General features: G+C 39.7%; 1 protein-coding gene across 2 annotated transcripts in view; it reads left to right on the plus strand.

Annotated features, from left to right (window-relative positions):
• SLC24A2 (solute carrier family 24 member 2) overlaps positions 1-26,259 on the plus strand; it is a 258,027-nt gene that overhangs the window by 158,156 nt on the left and 73,612 nt on the right. For both annotated transcript variants that reach the window (XM_045840394.1, XM_045840395.1), the window contains exons 3-4: positions 3,052-3,090; positions 5,712-5,820. In XM_045840394.1, the coding sequence (XP_045696350.1) occupies positions 3,052-3,090; positions 5,712-5,820 (148 nt within the window). The remainder of the gene's footprint in view (positions 1-3,051; positions 3,091-5,711; positions 5,821-26,259) is intronic.

Raw genomic sequence — 26,259 nt, forward strand, 5'->3', positions numbered from 1 at the left:
TGGGCTGCAGCCTGGTCCCTGTTGGTTGGGAAGCATGCAAGAGGCAACAATCGATGTTTCTCTCACACATCGATGTTTCTCTTTCTTCCTCCCTTCCCCTCTCTCTAAAAGTAAAGAAATAATTTTTAAAAAAGAATTGTTGTATATACTATAGATTTAGTTTAAGAGATCTTTCCTGTGGTTGGCACAACCTTTGAACTGACCACCAGGAACTGGGCTTCCAAATGTATGATGTTTTGGTGTGTATAAAGTTAGGGGGATTAAAAAGCAAAATGCATAATAAGAATGCCAGGATTAATCCTTACAGTCATATTGGATTTTTTTAAGAAGCTGTCTTCTGTAACATCTGATGGATTAGAATAAGTTTGCCAAATGTTCAATAGCCCTGAAAATAAATTCACGACACCAAGACCAACTTAAAACCCAGATAGTTTGCTAAATAACCTAGTGGTTAGAAACGCTACAGGCTATGCACATTTGGATTGTTTCTTTGTCACCTTCACTAGTTATTTCCAATGTAATTAAAACGTCTCTAAAATTAAATTCCTAACATAATCAGCAGCCCATTGCCAAGACCGTGAGGCTTTTTCAAGATGCAATTAGAGTGAGGCTAAGTCAGGTGAATGTCAGGAATTATCAGTACACATGGGCAAGCCCCTGAAAATGAGCAATTACTATCATATGTCACATTTTTCATCTCCTTTGCAACGAGGTTACATAAAAAGAAGTGGAGGGTGTCTTAATGGCCTCAGCTGCCATTTGTGTGTATATATAAATTTATGTGTTGTAACCTGATGTGCATTCATGCCTGCAAATTACACTTGAAAGAAAACTAACAATGTCAACTCCTGCTGACATTAAACAGTGGGAGGTTTTGTACAGGATTCCAGATTTTCCTCTGTAGTATCTGTGTACAAGGCATTTCTTTTCATTTATTGCGTCTTATGATCCTCCTCGCTCATGAGAGAAAAAGAAGTCAATGCGGGTAGATATCTTTTTCTTTCCTTCAAGTCAAAAGACAGGCTTGGATTTTTTTTCTTTCTTCAAATGTTTTCTTTAAATATATTTTTTAAACCAAAGTCTCAGCTTGTGATATTTTGCTGTTATAAAGACTACCCTTCTCATCCTGTTTCTTCATGTTCTGTGGTATCAATCCCAGCTCATAATTATTTTTCTCCCATTTAGCCACAAGGTGTAAATTTGCTAACTGAAAAGGCGTGCTCTAACAGTTAATCTCAGAGCAGGTCCAAAGGCTGAGCTGGTTGCACTGGATGATTTCCCCGGGGGATTGTTCTGTATAATGTGGGGCCATTTGTTGAGCTGTCTGATGTGGAAGAAGAGAAAATGAAAGGACCTGCCAGGCAGAAACGGGATCATACAGTGCCTTTAAGACCAGAAAGGGAAATCAAAGGGCAATTTCAGGTCCACTCCAGTTCCCCAAGCATGTGCCTAGGAACTAGGGAATCGGGATTTTTTTTTAATTAGTGTTTTAAGAAAAGTCACTGAGAGGGATCCCCAAGTCAGGGGATTATGGCAAATTTAGCAATACCGATAGGTGTGCTCAGAAATTACCACCAATCCAGAATGCTTCTGTAGGTGCCTGAGAGTTACTAATTCTTCAAGGATCTACAAAAATGTTTGGAACAAGAAGAAAAAATATACATTGATGTTGATTCTAAAATCCAAAAAGATATCTAAATATTTGATTGAATGTTTACAAAATGTTTAATATCAACTTAAGTATTAAACTTAGTCTTCTTAAAAATGACATGTGAAAATGAATTATGGATTCATTTTTCTCACTTTTCAAGGTTTTGAGCATGCCAATCATAAGTTAAATGAATTGCATATAGCCAATAATGTGAAAATTTTTATTTTTACATGGAAATGTATAGTTTATGTGGGATGTTGGGGTCACTTAATGTTCTTTGTAGGACGTGTGTGGTAGGACTAGAAAAAGAGAGCCGAGGGCCGCCGAAGGTTTTAGAACAGCTCTGCACTTGTCCTCTCGTCTCCCGGTGTGTGTGTGATTATCCTTGAAGATGCAGAGCAGCTAAGACTAAATGGGAAGACCAGAAGGCGAGCCAGGGGGAAAGGTTCTAGTTTTTTCTTACTGTGTGCAGTCATACTTGAGATGAAGTCACCAAGGTAGTAGTCTTAGCGTGAGGAAATTCACAACATCATTGGAAAGATCATAGGAGGTGCCCCAGCTCTTTCAAAGAGGGAGTGTTTGTACTAAGCTGGGGAAGTGAGGCTGCCCCGGTGGGGCGCGTTAGTAGAATTGCATTGCCACCTTTTCTGAGTTGTGTTTTCTCCCAACAGCCCTTCACATGCCCCTGTGTTTAGTCAACTTTTTCTCAACCTAACAGAGATATCCATTCTTAGCATGAAAAACTTGAAGTGGTAGGAGTAGGAAAAAGGGCGGGTCATCTGAATTCCATGTGTAATGATCCTAGTCTAATTCAGTGACCTTACTTCTTCAGGCTTTCCTTACTTTTATTGACCACATGCAGGGCAGTGAATGCTGACTCCTTTCAAAAGACGAGGGAATGATACTTTCTTGTAATCCTCCTAGCAATAACCACTAATAAAAGTTTGGTATAACTCTTGCAGAGTTTTTTTACATATACCAAATTATGACTTTTAATAAAATGAGATATAAATAAGGTTTAATTTCTTTTTACTTAACAGTATATGTTAGATATGTTTCCATGTCAATATATGTGTACTCACTTCATTCATTTTAATGACCACATGGTATTCCACTTCATGGCTGGGCCTTAACTGATCTAACTGCCTCCTATTGCTGGACATTTGGCTGCCCATTCAAGTTTGATATTTCAGGAAATGTACCATGTGCCTAAACAAACCATCATATATTAGCGAGAAATATGCACTCTGGGCCCCCTGTGTTGGCATAATCCTTCCCAGGAGCAAAAAGAACCAAATATTTCCCTATATGGATGATTGTTCTTAAATGTAAAACCTACATGTGATTCATTGTTTATTTACTTGTCTTTTTTTTTTTTTTTGCTTTTTTCTCTTACGCAGTCATCTACAGCCAGGGACAAGGATGAACCGACACTACCGGTAGGAAGCAGTGGCCTTGTCTGTACCTGTTCATGTGACTGTGGAGAGTGGAGGGTGAAGGAGGGGGGAGGGCGAGGGGCTCACGTGCTCAACAAGTCACCCCTTCCCTTGGAATACTTAAGTGGGTTAATCTGCTGCTGTGTGTGTATGCTCCAGCCTACAACTAGTGTCAACTGAATTCTGACACTCACTGACAAACTATCTCTGAGGCTAGGTTTCATAAAGTCAGAGTTCTCTCTTTCATTTGGCATAAACTTTTTTAGGAGTTGAAATGGTGAAGTAGTCCCAAATTGCATTCCAGGGGATGTTGAGCTGACATTTGGGAACAGTGGCTGGGTGGGGCGGTCGGTTGAGGGGTGTCTAATGCCTCATAGCTCTTCTTTGTATATCTGCACGCACCTAATTTTTGCTTGGAAATTTCTTTTGGTTCTGTAAAAAGAAATGCTGCATGAGATACACACACACAAATTCCCAAAAGAATGCTTTAAGTTTTTTAATAGAAATAATCCTTTGCTAATGAAGATCTCCAAAGCAGAGTTCTTCCAGTTTATCACAATAAGAACTGTAGTAATAGTGGTCATGGCCAATTATTAACAACAAGCACATGTTTCAATTCCTGTCCAATTAACACATCACATTTTGTACTGTGAAGCATGACAAAGAAATGACCTTCAGAGTTTTTGTGTTCAGCCATTAAACAGTGATTACATTTCTAATCTATTCATTTCTCTTAGCCTTGCCCCTAAAATATTTTGAACCTTAACCATCTGAATCAAATAACACTATTTATTTAAAATTGTTACAGATTTTTAAGGCAGAAGGACGAGGAATGAAAATATGTACAGTCCCATCCTTCCTCCTCCAGTGCTGAAAGCAAAGATTTACGGCATTCACTGAGAGTCCATAGGACATGCCAGGTCGAATGCTGGTGTAGGGGTACAGACCCAGTTTTCTTCCCTGAGGAGCTCATGATCTGGCTCACCACTGAGACACCAGTAATCCCCCCTGATTTTTCTCCAAACTCTGTAGAGTTGGGAACATAATTTCAAGTAGAATATCAATTATAATAAAGTCACACTAAGAAATCCAGATATCGCCATGTACTTCATACTGACATTTTACACATACTTCAAGCTTAGTACAGATTTCATATTTGTCTCCAAACTTGCAGACTATAATCATAAGTTAATAAGTATTCTTCAAAGTGAGGATCCATGGGCAATAGTTCAGAAATGCTGTCCAAGTTCACCGAGTTAACCTGATTATTTTTTTAACTTAGTGGTGTAATGTATATCTTGAAACTCTAAAGGTGGTTTTGTCTAGGGTGTAGCACTGTCCAAGATATTGATCATGGGACTTTTCTTGGGAAGCACCCTGTGGATCTGAAGTATGATGGACTGCTTTTGGAAAACCCTGCATTGCAGAGGGTTGGAAGACAGTAAGAAACAGTATTCTGTTTGTACCTGACCCCAGAAAAATATTATGTCAAGATTTCGGACCAAAAGTTCAACAAGAAATTAATTTCCTTGCATTATGTTACCCATCTGTAGAGTATGGCCTCTGGAGCATCCTCCCCTGGGATAACCAACACAATATCAGTCACAGGGGGAGAAAACCATTCTCATGCAGGATAAAAATCTGACAGTGCAGACAGTTGGGGTTTTTTTTAGATTGTTTGTTTTTAAAGATTAAAACAAAAGAGTTTGTTGGTAACCTCACCTCTAGAGGTTCATTCTTCCTCTCTTACCTGTCAGTTTCATTTGTGTGCCCAAAGGATCACTCTAGTAGGATTCTATGCAAGAGAACCCCCCACCTTGAAGTTAGGAGTCTGCTCTACAGATTTATTGTAAGTGCTTCTCTCTCTTTAAAATTACACTTAACGCAGACCATAGGGCTTCATGGATTAGAGCTCTGGTCCAGGGAAGAGAAGAAGAAACCCAGAAGCTGTGCAAGGTGTTCCTTTGGGGAGCAAGGAGAAAACATTATCACCTCTGTCATTCACTTTCTATATTATTCTTCATAATTTCCATTTTTCAAATGTTTTATAATATATATGCTCATATTTAGTATGGGTGTGGTTATAGATACAGATACAGATATACATATGGATGCATACATATATACATACATACTCAAAATTTTACTAATAGGTTATACAATCCAAACATTTTAGAAACTACCCACTGGTTTGGATAACAAATTTTGAGAGAGGCAAACTTGAGATCCATTCCTCTATCCTCCATTTTTTGTCTGTGTGAATTGAACATCTCATTTAATTTCCCTGAGACAAAGTTTCCTCATCTGTCTAAAGGGAAAAACAACATTATCTAGTTCATTTGGTTCATTTTGAGAATGAGATAAACTAATGGGAGTGAAGCATATAGCACATCAACTAGCATTTACTAAGCTCTAAAAAAATGGTAACAATTTATTTAGTAGGAAAGGATGTGAGAAAGCCATTCCTTTGGGGAATTTGAAATGTACCTTGAAAATCTTTGATCACACACAAGTGTGTGATCATGTGACTGAAACAAGTGACCACCAGACAAGGTGAGGACCCTATCTGCAATTGCCCTCAGTTTCTGAGAACTAACAGCATCCCATCTGGTTTTTCTGCTCAGACCAAGCCACGTCTCCAGCGAGGTGGAAGCTCTGCCTCTCTCCACAACAGCCTCATGAGGAACAGCATCTTCCAGCTCATGATACACACCCTCGACCCGCTCGCTGAAGGTAAACATCAGACTTTAGTTTGGGAGCTTGTTTAGAGGTGGGGGAAAGAGGACACATTTCTCTTCATAAAACATGTTTACACTTCCATCGCACAAGCCTGTCAATGTCCTTGCATTTAGCATCTTCCAGAGGAAGCCCTGTGCTTTCTCTGCAACAGCTCAGTTCATGATCAGAGACTTTTGTACCAAGAGTAGAATATGACATCCACCTACGTTTTGATTCTGTCTTTTGATTCCTCCAGCACAAATACAGTTTGTTATGAGACAAAGAAAACAAAAAGGTTTCTCTCCATTCCAGCTACAGTGACAGTTTTTTTTTTCATTATCCTTCCTACATTCCAAAATAAAGTTTCATACTAAGGTAAATTGTGCATCTTTAAAAGAGAGAAAAAGAGAAAAAAGAATTCATGCCTTAGAAGGGCCAAGAGGAGTTTTAGGAACGATGTTCTAACAATGTTCACTGCTGAGCATTGATATTCTACTGATTCTTTGGCAATGGGAGAGTAGGAGGTGAGCTTCTAAGCATCTAAAGAGCTCTCTTTAAGGTAAGTGCTTAGGAACAGTCGCTGGAGCCCTGAAAGGCCTGACTCGCCTTTTCAGGAAATCACATGAAACATCCCAAAGACTCCAGTTTTGAGTTCTTCCAGTTTTAGTCATTCACAATGAAGACAGGTACACCAAGTTTCTTAAACTGTATAACTATCCTTAAAAAAATAATTTTGGGGGTAGATGGATATCTGGTGTATCAAATTAATATCAGAGTTAGGTCACTAGCAAGGAGTTCACATGTCACCAAGTCTGTTCTCACTTCATCCGTGGACCTTATATTTGGGCCTGATATTACACAGGGACTAACAGCCTGGGAAAGAGGTCTCTGCCACTGAATAAACACGTGGGATGAGAGTGTCAAACCATGTCACTTAAATCAGAGCTCTTACCCAATATAAAGCTTTGCTAAATAATGTCAAAGGTACAGGCAATCCAGAGGTTCAGATGAAGTAAAGAAAACTCTGGGACCTCAAGAGCAGCTCCCCAGGTCCTAGCTCCCCTCGACACACACCACTTCTCCAGAATAAAGGGGGAGGATCAAGGGTCACTTGTCATTGTGGAGTTTTTCAATAATAAAAAATTGTTGTTTTGTACCCCAGAAAGTTGTATAGTTGATGTGATATTCTCCAAGGAACCCTGCTTCATAGACCCTGACTTCTATTTACTAGTAGTCAGACACATCCTAAATATTATTACTGTGTTTACCCAGAGGCCCACCTGACAAGGAAATTAGACCTGGTCACTAGCCTTCTCTTCCTTCTCTTGGGCACACCCCCAGAGAAGGGGGAGAAGGGATCACAGGTCAACTTCCTCCCAGCCACTAAGCAGTTGTGTGACTTTGGGCAAGTTACAATCTCTCTAGCATGTACTGGGTTTCTTCATCTATAATAATTGCCAGTTACCTCTCTTTAGCACTTCACAGTTGACAAAGCATTTTCACACCTATAAATTTATGCTTCATAATAACGCTTCATAGATAACATTATTCTAATCACATAAAACATTATGCCACCAAAACTTCTCAAATGTATCTACTGCTTTTTCTGCCTGTGTTTTATCCCAAGCCATATTCATTGCTTGCCTGGATTTCTGCAATAGCTTCCTAACTGGCCTTCCACATTCTCCACTGCTTTCTTCTTTGTATATTTTCCACAGAGTAGCCCAAGTAATCTTCTTAAAAAGTAAATCAAATTATGTCACTCCTACTTATAACCTATAGTGGCTTCCCATGGCTTTGAGGAAAATTGTGAAATACTGGCCATGGTCACAATCTGCCCCTTTCTCCAAACTCAATTTGACTTACTTTGCTTTAGCCACATAGGCCTTTTTATCCTGGAACAGGTACTTCTTTTCTGCTTCAGGGTCTTTGCATAAACTGTTGTTACTACCTAGAATACTTGTCTTTTCCTCACCTCTTCTATTTTTCCTGCTTTGTCCTAGCCATCTACAGCACTCTGTCTAAATAACACTTCCTGACCATTGAGTATAAATCAGGGCCCTCACCCTCATCTCTTAATGCACTCTTTAATTTTTTATTGCTCACATTACAATTTGTGTGACTATTTGTTTATTGTCTGTTACCCCCAGGATACAGTAAGTTTCTCAAGGGCAGGAACTCTGTCCTTTTATTTACTAATTGTTCCAAAGGTCTAGCAGAGTACCTGGCATATAATAGCTACTAAGGATCAGAAAGATTAAACAAGTTGGCCAAATTCATGCCTTTGACCTGATATTGACTCAGTTTCAAAGCCCTCTAAAGTCTCATGGGTTTAAGATTGTATCTTGGTTATTTTGAGCCACTATCTTTTTCAGCCCATCTTTGTCAAAGGCCATGGGAGAAGTGAAAAGAACTATTTTAGCTGCTCCTACTCGATTATGAGCAGACAACTGATTATATTTATTTTTTACAAGGTGGTGTTATATAGTAATTAAGACAGCAGACTCCAAAGCTAAACTTTCTGGGTTCAGATCCTAGCTTGGCATTTACTAGCTGTGTGACCTTGAACAAGTTTTTTCAGCTTTCTATACCTCAGTTTCCTCATCTATAAAGTCAGGATAATATAGAATTATGGCTATATCACAAGGTTGTTATAAGTATTAACAAAGTGAAATATAGGAGGGTGGGACTGGTTGAAAGACGGTAAAGAGATTAGACAAAGAACATATATGCATTACCCATGGGGATGAACAACTGTGGGAAGGTGGGGGCTGGAAGAAGGGGGGCAAAGGGAGAAACTGCAAAAGCATAACCAATAAAACCTTTTTAAGTAAAATATATAAAGCATTTAACATTATGTCTAGCAGACCGTAAGTACCACAAAAAGGTTTAGGGCTATTCTGTCATTTTGAAAGATAATGCAGCATATGATTTTTTAATTCAAAATATTCAAAAGGCTATGGTGAAAAATAAGTTTTTATCATTTATCAACCCCCCAATTTTCTTCAGTCCCTCAATTCTCCCCAAAAGAAACCACAGTTACCAATTTCTTGGGGCTTCTTCCAGAGATGCCCTATGCATACACAACCCTGTCGTGTCTGTGTTTGAGACCTTGCCCACAGGTCTCAATCTAAATTTCTCTGCTTTCTGTTTGAGGTAGTTTAGTTTCTGGTAGGACCTTTTTTTTTGTATTTTCTGTTTCATGAGAGATGTTGTTTTATTTCCATGAAATGAGAGAGAGTGAATCTGGGCTGTGTCAGAGTTGGGCCATCAGTGATTTGGGGGAACACCTGGCAATTATAGGGGCTGCACTGCATTAAAGTGTTTGCTGTATCAATATGTGCCTTCTGGGTCCGGGCACCTGCTGTGAAGGTGAAAGCGCTTCCTGAAAGACATGGAATGCTCCGATGGTATGAACTGGAGAGAATGCTGAGAGCCATAATCAGCTCTGGACTTGTGTGATTAGAATATATGGAAAGCAATTCAATACTTTAAAATTGTTCCACAGCACACAGCCAAGAAAACAGATTGCTCTGGTATTTTCCCCCAAAAATTCACAATCATTTTCCATTCCAAGAACAGCCAAAAAATTAACCCCACTCCTCTCAGAAATAGTCATCTCTATTATAGTTTGCATCTAATCATTTGAATTCACATGTCCTCGTCCCAAACTGTCACCTTAACAATGTAGAGCGTACTGGTTACATCACCAAGTTGACGGCATAAACAAGGCAGTAGCTTCCCTGTTGCACTAAAGGACAGTTCATTCATGTTCATGGCGTCCACCAAGCTCAGCAGTGCACTGCGGGGCATACGGTCAGTATTCACAAAGTGAAGTTTTCAACTTCATTGGAAACATCATCTAGGGCAGATGGCCCATTGAAAGACACTTCCCTTTGTCTCATCTGTGCCCCTCAGGTGTTTTTGTCTTCCAAACCCCAATGTTGAGTCCTTGCCAAAAGCTTTAATTGATGGTTGATTCAGCCACTGAGCCTGAGTCACAAGGTCTAGCAGTGTTCATTTCAGTTGTCTACTGATATGTAACAAAGCACCCAAGACTTAATGGCTTAAAACCACCATCATATTTATTACTCATGATCTCATGAATCAGAAATGTAGGCAAGAATCAGTGGGCAATTCTTTTGTTCCATCTGATATCAATCAAGGTCATTTGGTGTTATTCAGCTAGTAGATGGACAGGTTATGGCCCTGTGGGGCCTCACTCACATGTCTCGCACCTTTGTAGGCAAAGCTAGAAGGCTGTGCTCAGTTGCACCCTTCTGACTCTTCATATTGTCTCAGGGCCTTTCCATGTGGTTAGGCTGCCTGCATGGCAGCTAATGGTTCCAAGAGCAAACCCTCCAAGAAGCTCAGGAGAAGCTGCAGAATTTTCAATGACCTAGCCTGGGAAGTCCCAGAATGTTACTTCTACTGCATTCTATCAGTCAAGCAGTCGTGAAGGCCAGCCCAGATTGAAGGAGAGAAGGAGACTCCACTTCTCAATGGGAAGATACCAAAGAATGTGAAATCACCTTTAATTTAAGCCCATCTGTCTCAGGGACACACATCACTCGTCGGTTCACCTGTTAACTATTCATTAGTGTGCTCTGGGCAGACCACATTGGGTTGAAAGGACAAAGCCATGGTCAGCCTGCCTTGGGTAAAGGTTTAGTTCAAATGAGGCTGAGCAACAGCTTTCCAGGGCCCCAAAATTTTGGACAGGACATTGTGAAAAGAAGGAATCTGCTTAAGGCTCATGTAAATGGTTGGAATAAAGATTCTGTTCTTTATAAGAAAGCCCTGGAGAACTAAAGTATCAGTCTTTGAGATCACAATATGGCTATCTGAACTGCTCTTTCTAATAAATTTAGAGTCCCATGTTGATTTTAATGCTTTCTCAAACAAGCCATTATCCTTACCCAGGTATACATCTTTATGAACTTTAAAAAAGGACACTGAATGTAGCACTTTTGCAGTGAGAAGTAGCTTCTATTATCAATTTGTCTAATAATAGTAGCACCAAGTAACATTTGCCGAAGGCTTATAGTCCAGACACTATGACTGAGTGCTCTACATAAACCTCCTCATTTAATCCTTACACTAGCCCTACTCCATTATTCAAAGAAGGACATGGATGTATAAAGAAGAGGTGTGTTGCCTCACTAATGACACAAGAAGTAAATGGCAGAGCCAGAGTTTGAACTTGAATCTGTCTGACTCAAAGTCTGTGTTCATAATTCTTATACTACTCAGCTGCCTCTGTGGCCTCCTATCCAACTCAGTGTTCCTTGTTCTCCTGGTGTACTCACCAGCTTAAATACCAGGAGACTTGATCTGTCCCTGGAACAATTATACATTCAATCTGTAAGATGTGAGTTTCCCATATATAAGCCTTTGCAGCAAGACCTATCGTAGCCTTAGCTCTCCCATCACATTCCCCACACCCAGAATTGCAGCACCGCTCATGAGTCCCCAGTGCACCTCTCTCTTATCTCTTGGATTTTCCTCAAGCACTTGAAGTAACTATTGATCCACCTATCCAGAATGTCGCGAATACTAACCTACACAGGAAAAGGAACACCATAGCCAACTCTGCAACTCTGGCAGAACTCAATGACTGGGTGATGACAGTGGAAATACTGATGTGGGAACAGGACAGGTGGAATAGCATTAGAGTTTGGCCATGTACCTACATGGTCAGCATGTGGTCTAAGAATCAGACTGCCTGGGGTCAGATCCTTGCTCATCCTCTTGCTATGAGACCTAGAGCAAGTTTCTGAACCTCATTGGGCCTCAGATTTTTCCACTTGTAAATGGGATGATAGTACCACCAGCATAAGTTCATGATTGCTATTACTCAGCCTTTTAGGGCCATGGTCTCTTCATCTGCAAAAGGTAATAACAATAGGTCCACCATCAGAGGCTTATGGTGAGTATTCAATACAATAATACCCCAAAAGTATATAGTTACCACTCAGTGACTGTTGACAATGATTTTTCAGTTAAAATTGTGTGCAATGTCATACAATAAAATCCAACTACAATGGTCCAACTTAATAGTTTTTTGAGACTTTATTTTTTAGAGCAGTTTTAGGTTTACAACAAAGTAACCAGGAGAGGAGGTACAGAGATTTCTCATATACTCCCTACCCCCACATATGCATATCCTCCCCTGTTATCAAAACCACACACCAGAATGGTACATTTTTTAAGAAGGATCAACCTACATTGACACATCATATTCACACAAAGTCCATAGTGTATGTTAGTGTACATTCTTGGTGTTGTACATTCCATGAGTTTGGAAAAATGTATCCATCATTGCAATATTATACAGAGCATTTCCATTGCCCTAAAACCCTCTGTGCTCTTCCTGTTCATCTCTTCCTTGCAATCTCCCAAATCACTGATCGTTTTACTATCTCCATAGTTTTGCCTTTTCTAGAATGTCATATACTTGGAATGTCCTATAGCATTTTCAAATTAGCCTTAACAGTTTTTTTTTTTTTGGTGGGGGGGGCATGGGTATTTTTCTTATTCAACAAGAAGCCCAATAGTAAACAGTCCAAGGCTGGTAACACAGCTCCACCCTGCCCCTAGGGACCCAGTCTCCTGTTTTTTCATTCTTTCTTCCAGAGTATGTTTCTCTCATTCTCATCCTCATAGGATGGCAGCTGCTCCCCCTATCCTATCTGTATGGAAGGAGAAGACAATGCAGCTGCATTTTTTTTTATCAGGAAAAGCTTTGTGTTCCCAGAGGCAGACTTTTACTTCCATCACATGAGCCAAAATGGGGCTATATAACCACCTTGACTTCCAACAGAGCCAGCGCTGGGCACTCTGCCTCCCCAAACATGGAACTCCATGGTAGACCCCAGTGAAGGTCAAATATGTTCCCCTCTTCTTCACATCCTAGTAACCTTCATCCTGTCTTCTCAAACCCCAGGTTTACAGGGAGGAGATGTGATTTTCCCCTTCTTCCTCCCTTTTAAATGGCTCTCTGCTGGCACATGAATCCAATTTTTATACAGTGGCCCTGAATACTTCCCCAGAAAAGGCATGCCCTAAAACTTGTCATCTAAGAATCCTAGTTTCCCTAAAACACAATGAAATTATGCCTCACCTCTGCTCAAAACCATCGCACCAATAGTAAGAGCCCTAGTATGTACAGTGGCCCTAAAGCCTCCTATGACCTGCCTCTCTACCTTCCTCTCTCTGTCTCTCTTCTCTTTCCTTCATCTCTGTTTTACTGTACTCTACCCCCTCCTTCCTACTTTCTTCCTCTCTCTCAGTCCTGCTCTCTTTCGTCTCATGCAGTCATTCCCTTTGCTTCACTTCTCTGGCTGCCTAGCAGCCCCTTCTCACAAACTCTAATCATACTCCTGCCTCAGGGCTTTGCATATGTCCCTTCTTCCCCCAGAGAACTAAATGGCTTCTACCTTCCCTTCCTTCAAATGTCACCTGATCAAAGAGGCATTGCTCGATCAACCTTTGAAAAAGCAAAATCAAAACAATGATGATAAAACAGAGTTCTGGATCTCCCTTACTCTGCTCTATATTTCTCTGTAACACTTTTCACCATGAATGTATTTATTTGTTGTTTACCATCTGTCTCCACCCTTATATCTCCAACATGGTAAGACATGGGTCAAGCTCTAATCCACCCTCTGGGCCCAGCATAAATGGGTCTCCATAAGTATTTGCTGAATGGATTGAATTAGTGCTTGCTTTTATAACTTTTCTGTTGGAGAACTGTATGTCTCTAGCCAGGTAGATTGTCTTAACCCTGTCAAAGGCTCTTTTGTTGTAACCAACAAAGTCTTATTTGGTTGATGGTGGTCTACGCAGTGGTGAACAGCAGTCACATCTGCTGTGGCCACCATTGTATCCCCAGCCTCTAGGACGGCACTGACATGAATTAAGTAGATGCTCAGTCAATATTTGCTGGATGATTGGATAAATGTGCCTGTGGTTCTGAAATTACTGCTACAGGGAGCAATGTTTGCTCTCTGCCTCTCATCCTCCTGAGTTCTCCTGTTCACTTCTTCCTTTTTTCTTTTCAAACTCTTTGTTCTTCTTTTACTTCGTTCCCTTTGACATACTGTCAGATCTTTTATTTATTGCATTTCATGGGCCTAATTTTATATACTTAAAAAATTACAAGATTCTAAGAAGTTTATTGTTTTAACTATTCATTTATTTTACAAGTTCAAACACCTGTAAAATAGTAGCTACCACATAATTTGGTATTAACTTGTGTTTAAGAAGGAAACTGCAAAAGAAGCTCTTCATTCTGTTTTATGGATTATTTCATTCTCTCTATAATTTTAGTAATTTCTCTTTCCTTGTGGATTTTCAAAATTTAACTTATATTTTCATTATAATAACAAATTTATTAGTAATAGCAAAATTTAATTAATAAGTGAAATTTATACCTTAAGAAACACAGAAGTAGTAGCAATGCTTGCCTAGTGAGCCTGTAATTGAACTGAAGGATTATTTAACCACAGAGCTTGAGACAGTTTAGAACAGCATGTCCCCATGCTTGATATATAATTCCTTTGAGAGTATTTTTCATGACAAAACCATCAGAATCATGTAATGAGGCATCTGAAAATGGCATCGTACTGAGTGGAATACCTGTCTTATTTACTACTATAAAAACAGGAAAATTTCCCTCTGGTAAATTCACTTCATGTTCTCAGCTGGTCTCTGCTGTTTTCACCTTATATCCAACATATTTGTGTTAGATTTAGATCGGTTGGGGGTATCCTGGGAGCATTTCTGAAGGACCGTTTTGCTCCCTCATTTCCCTCTTCAGCAGCTATTGTGACATCCTGATGCCATCTCTCCCAGTGCTTTATCAGTCTGGCTCAGGCAGGGGGATGTGAGCGGGCAGCTGCAGTGACCTGAATTCCAAGACATTTGATGGTAAAAGCCTCAGAAATGAGTAGCAAATATCTATTTTTACCATCTTTCCTGTATCCTAGATCATGTATTTTAAATATATATATATTTTTATTAACAGCAGAATCCCACTGATAAAAGAGTTCCTACAGGACAGAGTAAATCATTTTTATAAACTGTTAGATCTATTAAGGGTTCACTCACCAATAAATTTAATTTAAAAAGAAAAGTTTGCTCCTGTCAGATCTTTATCCGTGTGCCGTACTCGATAGCCTTCCTCTAGACCAGAAATAACAGAATAGAAACAAATGCCCCACTCACAAATGGGAAAAAACCATAAAGTACCAAAGATTCACCCAAAGGAAATGTTTTAGAACTTTATGGCAAAACAATAAATAATTGTTTCTGAAGAACATAGAAGAAAATCTAAGTAATTGTTGACATACGACCAAGTTCTCCCCAAAGTAAACTCTAAGTGCAACTAAGTGAACTCTAAATCCTAACTGAAATTTTTTTTAAAAAGGTATCCATGGAATTTAACTCTATCTGTAAATTTATGTGTAGTAAGTAAGAAGAGCAAAGACTTTTCACAAACAAGAACAGAAAGGGAAAGTATGCCAACTAGAGATCAAGATGTATGAAGCAGAGCAGCTTTTAGATGTTCTGGTCAAAGTATTTGGGAGGAAGGGAAAGAGGCAGCTGGGATCTCCCCAGAAAGTCCCCTTAGGAATAGGAATAAGGTTTGAGCATCAATGTGCTATAGACTGTGTTTACTGCTCCTGGTGAAGCACTGTGGGGGAAAGGAGAAGGGCTTCCTGGAGCACTAGCATCACCTGTATGAAGGGCCACGGCCATCTTTCCTGAAGGAGTGAAAGTACACATTGTGAATGCAGTTTCACATTATGACAAATGCAGATTCATAAACTGGATTGAGAACCATGATAGTGCTCGTACAGTGCTGAGCTTGGCGGTTGGTGCAGGGCAAGCTCTCGATGAGGTGAACTCTGTTCTCCAGACCTTGAGGAAAGTCATCTTGAGTGTGAATGCACAGAGAAGGGTCATCCAGAAAGCATTCCTGGAGAAAGTTAGCTTTGAGAGCAGTTCTCGAAGGAGGTGAAGAGTGTGGGCAGGGATAGGTGTGGAAATTTAAGGCATTGAACTGGATGGCTCAAAAAGACCCAAAACTACTACATATTTTGGCCCAACCAAAATGGGGACTCCTTTGAGATGAGCAGGCATGTGTCTGTTTGTCCTCTGAACTAACGTTCTAGCAGTCTCTCTTGTCAGGGGCACTACAGCACTGTGTGTATTTGTGTGTGTGTGTGTACATACCTTCTTTTTGTGTATGTGTGTGACTTACATATAGGAAGCCAGAGGCCTAAGAGGTGATGAAGAGGAAAATCAAGAGTGGAACTTTCTAAGTGCCTGGTCTGTGCCACATGCCTGATAGGTGTCTCATAACTCTCTCTCAACAGTGGCCCTGGCAATTACTGTGTATTTTCCTGGGATTTACTGGGAATTTTACCTCTGAGGAAACTGAGGTTCAAAGAGTGACATTACTTGCTCAGTCACCCAGCCCCTCAGTGCTTCGAAGCCTGAATGATTTTTACCCACACAGGACTCTCCTCATAGCCACACATGTCCATCTTCTGTGTACATAGCCACCCATGTCTCCATTTTGTAAAATCCTTCCAGTTCTTTAGCATATACATTTAGTGTTAACTTGAAGCTAACACTAAGATTACACTTTAACTTGCATACTGGATTTATTTTTTACCTACCAAACAGAAGAACTTGTTATTTCCCCAGCTTGTACTTTTTTCATGTAATAGACTTTTATGTCATAGTATGTTACATGAGGAATTATCAGAAACCATGCTCATCTTTTGCCTGGGAGGATGTCATCATGATGAAAAAGCTTTCCAACCAGGAATCAAGAGCAAGATGGCTTCCTTCTCACTCATCTCCCAACAGCCTCATTGTCTATGTAAACATCCAGTCCTTGCCATTCTATGCTGAGGTATTTTTGTGAGATTTTGCTGCATTTCTTTTCCACTTCACAGATTTTTTTATTTCTTTCATATGCTTCTATTTTCAAAAATGGCTTCAATATGAGCTTTCATAAATTGCCATTTGATCCCAGAAGAAAGTCATTTTCATGTCTATTTCATTCAAAATGTGGAGAAGTTGTTCCTGAATAGCAGTATTATAACCTTTCTTTCTATCCCAAATCATAGATCAGTTTAAATTAGCAAGAAAGATGTTGTATGCAACCTCAAGTGGAAAGTGAATAGGCAACAGGAGTGAAAATCTTCTCTTGGAGAAGAATAAAATCCAATCTACTGGTCAATGGTTTTAATAAGATGACAGTAGTTTAAATGACTGGGTAGAGGAAGGAAGGCTATTAATGCCTCTCATGGATCAAACACAGGGACATGTTAAAAAGCTCCTCCCTGGGGAATAGTAAAGCATTACACTCAGATTTGAATGCCAAAGATGGTTGAAATTGAATCTCTCTTTCTGTGCTGTACACATTATAAATATGTGTACACTTGGGGCATAAGAGAATGTAAATGGCTTTACTGAAAGAAATGCTTTTGAGTATGGGGATGGGTTTTCTTTTCCTCCCTCTCTCCTTCATTTCTCTCTCTCTCTTTATCTCTCTCTCTCTCTTTCTCTCTCTATCTCTCTCATTTGTTATGAAGTAAAGGACACAAAGACATGTGGCAAAATAAATGATTTTGATGGTACTTGAGTATAAACATAGCACAAAGATGGAAAAAATACAAAGGAGCATCCACCAAGTTACAGCCCCATCTTTATTCTGTTGAACATATCACGTGCTCAGAGACACAGTTAGAACTCCTTCAGAGGGGAGGACTCAGAGTTTCCAGAGACAAAGAGCAGCTGTCACAGGTACCAAAGGATGCAGGCAGTCACTGAAGCTGAAAAAGCACTTTTGTTTCACCATCACCTGTCCATCCAGTGGATGCTGATATATACACACCAGTAGAGCATGTACACCAGTCTTGGCCCGTCATTAGTTCTGTATAGTTGTTTGCCAAATAAATGGCTTCCAGGTGTTTTTTTTAACCATCATATTTTTAGACAGTTTATAGTGGTTCAGTAGTAAGACAATGAATTATCTTCTCTATGTTTTTCCTTAAAAAGAGGCCTATTCACCAAGTGCTTTTTTAAATCCTCCAAAGGCTGCCTATAAGATAACATGGGAACTGGTCTTTCTGGCAATCTGGCTTTCATTTGAGCAAAGTTATCCTGAAGCTGTATAATTATAGTTTCTGTATGTACAAAGTCCTCCCATCTTTCATGCAATGAGAAGAAAATCAGTGTGACGTGGTACTTATTTCCTTCCCAAAAATCTCAATTTCACCTGGGTCCATAGCTTTAAGACACTGGTCAGACTAAAACAAAATCCTTTCCAACATATTGATAAAAATCTAGAAAAGCAATGACTGTACTATTCTGTTTTTAGTCCTGCCAAAATATCTGTATACTTGAAGGTTATAAGGCCCTGAGTCCTCCTACATCATCAGACCTCTGGTTCACTGGCAGGCATTGGCTATTTAATCTGAAGTGCATGATGCACTTTTCTGTGAAACGTCTCTTAATCTTCTGCCCGATCTTTGTACCTTGGATTTTAAACTCACTTGTATAGTCCCACTTTATACAATATGATATGTAAGTGGGAATAATGGTAGATGGATTTACACTTAAAAGAAGTGAAATTTAGTGGATTGTATGAACATTCATTCTACTTTCAACTTGATCCTTTAAATTCTTCGTAATTCTGGGTGAGTCTGTTGTAGTAGGGATCCATGTATTCAGTAAAATGGCATCCTGGACAATGCTCAAGTATAGAATAATACATAATTATAAGAATAATTTTAATTTTAATCACTTCTACATCAGGGGCACTAATTTCCTTTCTATCTTCCAGTCTTTTTTCCCTCAATTTCATTCTGTTCTCATATTCTCTTGCCTTCTCACACTTCTCTCTTTACCCCTTGCCCTTTTTCCTCCCTTGAAAGACTGGGGTTTTTTTTATTATTTGTTTCCTCCTCCCCTAGGACACTTTTCCTGTATGCTTTTCTGATACTGTTTGATGTTCAGTGCATCAGAGGGTGAAACTCAGCTGCACTCACCCAATAGCCAGATATAATTTAGCACTGATTCTCTTTGTCTGGCAGAAACCTCTAAATCCAGCCAGGCCACAAGATGGGATTCAGAAGAACATCCAAGTTGTCCTTTTGCCAGAATGCTGCATCCATTCTGTGCCCCAGTGGTTTTTTCATCCCCATTTCTAAGATATTGTCACCATTTCCTCTTCTGTGTGCTGAGGACTCTTCTGAAGGTGCTGTTATGTGATCTAAATTCTCTGGTTTTACAGCAGCAATGAAGGTGATTCCAAGAGCTGAGGTCACAGGCATTTTCCCTCCACAGGCACCCTCCCCACAGGGACACTGAAAACAATATTTGAAACTGCGGAGAACACCAAAATAGAAGGAACCATAGGCATCAGTACTGAAGGCAGCTGGGCTAAAGAAGATTAACACAGCACTATTAAATAGAGATTTAATTCAATTCAGCAGCACTTAATCACCTGCAGAGTGCCAGCAACTCTGCTGGGTGCTGGCATGAACAAAATGAGTACTTGATCCCTTGCCCTGAAGGGCAGGAAGCAGATAGTGAAGGTACATTTGATGAGCACACAACAGGAGAAAGTGACTTACGCTAGGGAGGGGGACACTCAGGAATGCTGCCAGCAGGAGGGACTCTCAAAACTGGCTTCTAAGTGATTAAATAAATTAGGAGACCTAATATAATTCCTACACAAAAAGACAGTATGCGTGGAATTGAGGAGTCTATTTTCAGTTTGCATTTTGAAAGACTTACCCTGGTAACAATGTGAAAGGTTGTGACAGGTGCTGGGAGACAGGTAGTGGTAAGAAAGATTAGGAAAAAAGAGTTCAAATGAGACTATTGCAGTAGCCTCAGCAAGGCCTTTGAGTAAGGGAGGGGCAGTAGGAATGCAACAGAAAAGGCAAGAGTTGAGGCTATTTTGGGATGGAATTGATAGGGCTTTGTGACTGGTTGGGTTGTGGGTATGGCTTATAGAAGCGTCAGTATCACTTTAAGCCCAGCCCTGTGTACCTTAGTCACATGTACTATAACCAAGCTCATATTTCTATGAAAGAAGACAGTCGGCCTATCTGTATGCACTGCCTCATAAGCTCTTGTTATAAAGGAGCAGGGACTCCCTGGCCACGTGGCTCAGTTGGTTGGAGTGTCATTCTGTGCACTGAAGGGTTGCCAGTTTGATGCCCTGTCAGGGCATTTGCCTGGGTTGCAGGTTCAATCTCTGGTAGGGGCGCCTACAGGAGGAGGCCAATTCATGTTTCTCTCTCTCATGTTGATGTTTCTCTCTCTCTCCCTCTTTCTCTAAAAATCAATGGAAACATGTCACTGGGTAAGGATTAGAAAGATAGATATTTAATAGATAAAATACATAAAATAATAAATAAATTAAAAGGGAACAGGGAAAGAGAATAAAATATTTTGTCACTTTTTAAAACTTAGTAAAAATTGCCATGGCTGATGTAGCTCAGTGGATTGAGCGTGGGCCTGTGAACCAGAGGGTGGCTGGTTCAATTCCCAGTCAGGGCACATGCCTGGGTTGCAGGCCAGGTCCCCAGTAGTGGGTGCATGAGAGGCAACCACACATTGATGTTTCTCTCCCTCTCTTTCTTCCTCCCTACCCTCTCTCTAAAAATAAATGAATAAATAAAATCTTAAAAAAAAAGGCTTAGTAAAAATGTGATTGTATTCCCTACCCACAAGTGTGATAATACTTAATCAGAAAGTACCTTCTGCTTGATTTTGTAAGCATAATCTTTCAATTTACAGAAATGCAAAAATTTACCCAAGATGTTAGAAGATGTCATTATTAGTAAAAATGTTAGTTTTTAACCCCTTACCTCCCCATACACAAAAATAATTATTAGGAACATGTTTTAGAAACTTGCTATTAGAAGAATTCAAACAGATTTTCTGAAATATGAAATAAATTCCAAATGTTGCATGGATAGTATCTGATATTCTATGTTCTTTGCTGTTCAAATCATATTCTTTTACCATGTTTGACAATATCATTTTTCCTTGAAACTCCACCTGAAAAAGAAGAGACAAGAAAAAGTGTTAAATATTCATCCAAACCTCTTAACTGATGTTCATGAAGACAATAATAATGACAACTGGAATAAATGACATTTATTGACTACTTACTATGTGCAAGACACGTTAAGCTTGTCATCTGGATTAACACTCAGTTTTCACATCAATCCTATGATTCTATTATATTATACATTATTATATTACCATCTTTTCCAGTATAACCATTGTAAAGATAAGAATACTGAAAATTAGAGTCGTTAAATAATTTTCCCAAAGACACAGGGAAGTAATTGATGGAGTCAGGTTCAAATTCAGATTTGTTGGACCCCAGAACTCACTCTCTTAACCACTGGACAATACCCTTTTCCAAAACAGCTAGAGTTCCTTTTGAGCTTTTCTTTTTAAAATAAAAGCTTAAAGATCTTTATATTATCTTTTTTCCTGAGTTTTATATTCTTTAAATAATGCCAGCAGTTTCCATGTGCCTAATATCAGATAATAGTATACAAAAGACTATGGCATTCATAGGCTTCCTTTTCCATGACAAAACTAGTCGTTACTTTGTCATTCTTCTTTAACCCACTTCTACAATAAAGTTATAAAAAGAATGCTAGGACAAGATTCTAATCCTGGTGGCCACTTATGTGTGACTTGTGTTAGCCTGGGTACTCATTTCTTACTGGGCTTTGTCCCAGGCACAGAATGATAGCTGACATGCACTGAGGACTTCCAAGGTTCCAGGCAATGTAGAAATCCCCTTGCAACAACATAGTAAGGGGGTACTGGAATTAACCCCATTTTACAGATGAGGAAACTAAAGCTTTGAAAAGCTATCTTACTATGAAGTCACACACCTAACAAGTAAACCTGGATTAGAACTCAAATCTCTTGGCTGCCAAACTCATGCTGTGCTACAAGATCTCCTTATCTGACATGGAATAAGGTCTCTTGCTACCAGGTTCACTCCAATTTTGTGAAATCAGAAGAATGCTGTCTATGGGACACTCTAATTTATTTGAAGGAAAGCCAATAGCTACCTGCCATATATTTAATAATACCTACCATATATTTAATGCATATTATGTGTGATTTATGTGTTAAGTACCTGTAATTCTCACCATAACCTCAACCCTGCAAGACAACTATTATTGTTCCCATTTTATATAAGTGTGAGAACTGTGTCAAAGGGGCTGAGTATCTTACCCAAGGTCTCAGGACTAGTAAATGGCAGTCCCAGTTGTCAAGTGAAGGTCTGCAAGGCTCCAAACTACAGGTGGTAGTGCTGTCATGCTATATTGTCATTTGCTTTCTTCCATCCCTTTGGGAAAAAGAAAAACTGTTGTGACAAAGCATCCATGATAAAATTATCTTAAGATTGTTATTAGGTTTTTAATCACACAATTAAAAGGATACTCACAAAAGCCTAGGAAATCTTTAAGCCACAGTTGTGGGTTGATTCTCTTGCTTAGGTTGCTCATTATTTTTCCTTAAAAATCTTTTACAGAAACCTACTTGCTCTATCCTGCACTCTCCCTTACCCCAAACCACCTCAAAAGTAAAGCAACAAAACAGCAGCATCCAGGTCCCATTTTTCTTGCTTGATCATCCAGAACATGTAAATTATAGTGAAATATGGCCTGAGTCAGCTCATCACAGAACAGAAGTCAGTAACATTGATATTACTAAGCAACACCACAGAGGAGCAAATCTGCAAAATTAGGTGACAAGTTTATAAGAAGTCAAAGTATCTGGTACTCACTTGGTCATTTTATTATGAACCATCTGGATGATCCACAGTAATGACCAACACATTATTGTTCATTGTTCAAGGGTGATAATTCCCATATAATTATATGGCACCTCCCTCTGTGATCCTAACCTACTTTACAGAATTTTCCTCTTTATTTTCCATAATCCTGATATTTCCCTACAAGGTAAGTGGGAACAGTTATACCCACTGGACAACTTCCTTTCCTCTCCAAGATAATATTTAAAACAAACAAACAAAAATCACTCTTTTGGCTTGTCTGATGGCAGAGCCTGCTGGGCAAGAACATGCAAAAAGGAAGAAATTAGTCATGGGATCATGCAGCTCCATCGGCCTGACATGGGCTCCATCTTGGTGGTCCCAAAGAAGTCTGAGGTGATCAGTCTCAGTCCTTCCCAAAGGCAGAGATGAGCAGATTGTGGTACCTACACTGAGCCAGAGTCCTTGATCTTCTGGAGAAAGGTTGCCTAGCAAGGACCCCTCCCAATTCCAACAGCCTAGGTGGTCTTATTTGTTCACTCATTGATTCATACAACAAATGTTTATAAGAAAATTAGACTAAGCACCTGATTGTAAACCAAAGGTTACTAACTGATGAGCCAAATATAACCCAGAGTGTTTTTTTAAACTTGGAATTAGTTGCCAAGATTTAAAAATCAGGGTTTTTCACATAAAAATCCAAGTATCTAGCTTCCTTTGAATAATTGGAAGATCTGTCAACACGATGTCTGCATTCACTCACAAAGCTGGAGCTGAGTGACTGCTGCCCCTTTTTAAGCAACGCTGTCCAATTTTCCATAATCACCACCACTCTCTATTGTTGTCCCCAGCCCACTTTGCCCATCTGCATACCTGGAACCTGTGCTCCATTGCTGCTTTGTCAGAGTGCCTACTGTGCTCCAGGCACTGGGCCAGATGCTAAGGATCTTACTGAACCCTGATTTGTCCACTGATGTAGCATCAGTATTTCTTGGGGCTGGGGCCTTGAAATGACATCTGCAGATGGACATAAACAAGGAAATATATTGTAGAGAATGGGGGAGATAAAAATAGCAGCAGTAACAAACCAGTGTGTCTGGGTTTGCAGGAAGCTTGAAAAGGAAGAGAGTGTTTCATGAAGGGGCTATATTCAGAAGGCATGAAAATCAGGTGATAAATTTCTAAGAGGTAGCCGTGTTTGTACGTTCATAAATCCTACTTGAAACTCAATAGCTGATAGAGGATCACCCACAATTTCAGCCCTTTATTTCTATTTACAAAGTTCTTGCCTTGCTTCCAAAAGCCTGAGAGATTTTTAATTTTGTAGAAGAAACAGAAGTACTCATTAGCATAGATTTGGAAGAGCTGGATGTGAAAAGAACTTCATAGGGCAAAATCATCTCTCTTAACACCTTGAGTGTGACATACATGTGTTACCACATGTTGAGTACAGCTGTCCCTCGGCAAACGTGCACACTGTTAGAAGCCTCTTAAGGAAGTTTGACACACGAGCATCAATCCCCCACAGAATGTTAAGCAGAACTGCTGCGATGAGTCAGTACTTCCAAGGCTTTTTTTGAGTGAGATTTTGATTTGAAGGTTAATATATTCCTTTCCTTCTGACTTGAGTAAGAAGTAAGGATTTTTGGTTGTTGCCTCACTTAACCTCAATGTCTAGAAATTTTCTTAAGTTAAAAGAAATTACTTGCTTTGGCATGAACCTTTGATATAAAAGAATGACCAAACAAAGCTTTTTAATGGAAAGCGATTAATTTTGGTGGTCCATGCATTTTTTGACATGAAACCAAACAAAAAGGTTAAAATTGGGCTGCATTAGAAAGCACCTAACTTGTAATTCATGTTTATTTTGATGGAAATTTTTCACATGGGGAGACAAGTGAAAAATGTTTAATCCAAATAGCCTGCAAGAAATTTAAATACTATACAGCTCTACAAATATAAATGTCCTGTTTCTCAGGAGTAGGATGGGGAATTGCAAATATTCAACTTTCATACTACTCATTCTCAAAACTTTAAAACAAACACTTTTAGCCAATAATAAAAAATAAATTCACAAATTTCTTTTAAAAGCTACCTTAAGGCTAAAATATAAATACTGCAAAACATGGTTCTGAAAGTTAGCCAAGGCAGCCTTTGACTAAACTGAATGTTCTTCTTCCAAGAGTCCTCCTTGTGTTTAAGGGAAGAAGTTTAAGGGGTTTTGGTGACTTGCACATGTCAAGAATAGACATTGACATTGGTCTCACCACAGAGTTTGGAGAGGATTTAACTACCTTGTGCTGGGCTGAGCTAGATGTTCATGCTGGACCTGTGGCAGAAAATAAAGAGGGGTATTACTAAGGATGTCTGTGCCACCCCAGCGCAAAGTGCCTAATAGACATGCTCTCATCAGATCATCTGAAAACCGTCCTAAGAACAGGTGTGTATTGTTCTTGTCCCCACTTGACATTAGAAAGAACTGATGCTCAGAGAGGGTCACCCAACTTAGAAGTAGTTGAGTCAAGCTGTGAATTAACTGTCTTGTCTGCCTCTCTCAGGAGCACTCTTAACCTTGATAGTAATGTTATGGTGTCAACAGTCAAGATGCTTCAGGCTCAGTGTCTGTATTCCTGACTTTCAGCAAGCCCAGTGAAATTCAGCAAACCAAGATATCCTAAACCTCACTGTCATTTGAGAGTTTTGCATTTATATACTTTATTTAAAAACATGAGAGGTGCATATAATATAAGGAAAGCGCTGTTATAGGTTCTGTTGGAAGGGATCTAGAGAGGTATAGTGTCTCTGCCACCAAGGTATGAACCACATAGTTGGAGAGACAGGCTTATGTGCAAATATTAGAAGGGAAGGTGCTTAGGTCCCAAGCTGGAACACTGGTGGTCAGATGAATGAAGAGTCCACTTTGCACATCCCATTCCCATGGTTGTGCTCCCTGTTTTGACATTCCCCACAGATATGAGAATAAAAGAGCAGGACTGGTGAAGAAATTTTTTTAAAACACTATTTCCAATATGACAGAGTATCTTTTGTTAATGAACAATAATTATCTATGATGCGGACCCCAGCCCACGGGGTCTGTGTGTTGTGGCTGTGATGAACAAATTCATACAGACTACAGATGTCCTGTGGAGAAAAAGGGACAGCATGGCCACTCTCTGAGAGAGGGCCCTGACCCCTGCCTGGACAGGCTTTAATTGCTTTCCTGGGCACATACATTGAGGATGGTCCTCATTTACTATGCACAGGTTTGCTTCAGGTGGTTACCTTTTACAGAAAACAAAGGAGAGGATGCCGCTAATCACATCACAGAAGAAGAATATTTGCAAATGCAAAGGGAAAAGTGGTTGAGCTGGTTACACTCGTCCCTGGGAAGTTTAGCATAGATTTTAGGAAGTTACTTTAAAGATATGCAGTAAACATTTTCTGCCTCAATTCAGGGTGAGGGAGTTTTAGCAAAAGCAAGCCTCATAGCAGCCTAGGTATAATGCAGGCCTGATTCCCCACGGGAGAACCTGTCCATGGGCATGGGTCCTCTGTGCCAACCTTGCTCCCCGTCAGTTTTCCAAATCAGGGGCTGGGCTACATTTCCC

Source organism: Phyllostomus hastatus, unplaced genomic scaffold, assembly GCF_019186645.2.
Source record: "Phyllostomus hastatus isolate PE091 unplaced genomic scaffold, TTU_PhHast_1.1 phas_contig_34, whole genome shotgun sequence".
NCBI lineage: Eukaryota > Metazoa > Chordata > Mammalia > Chiroptera > Phyllostomidae > Phyllostomus > Phyllostomus hastatus.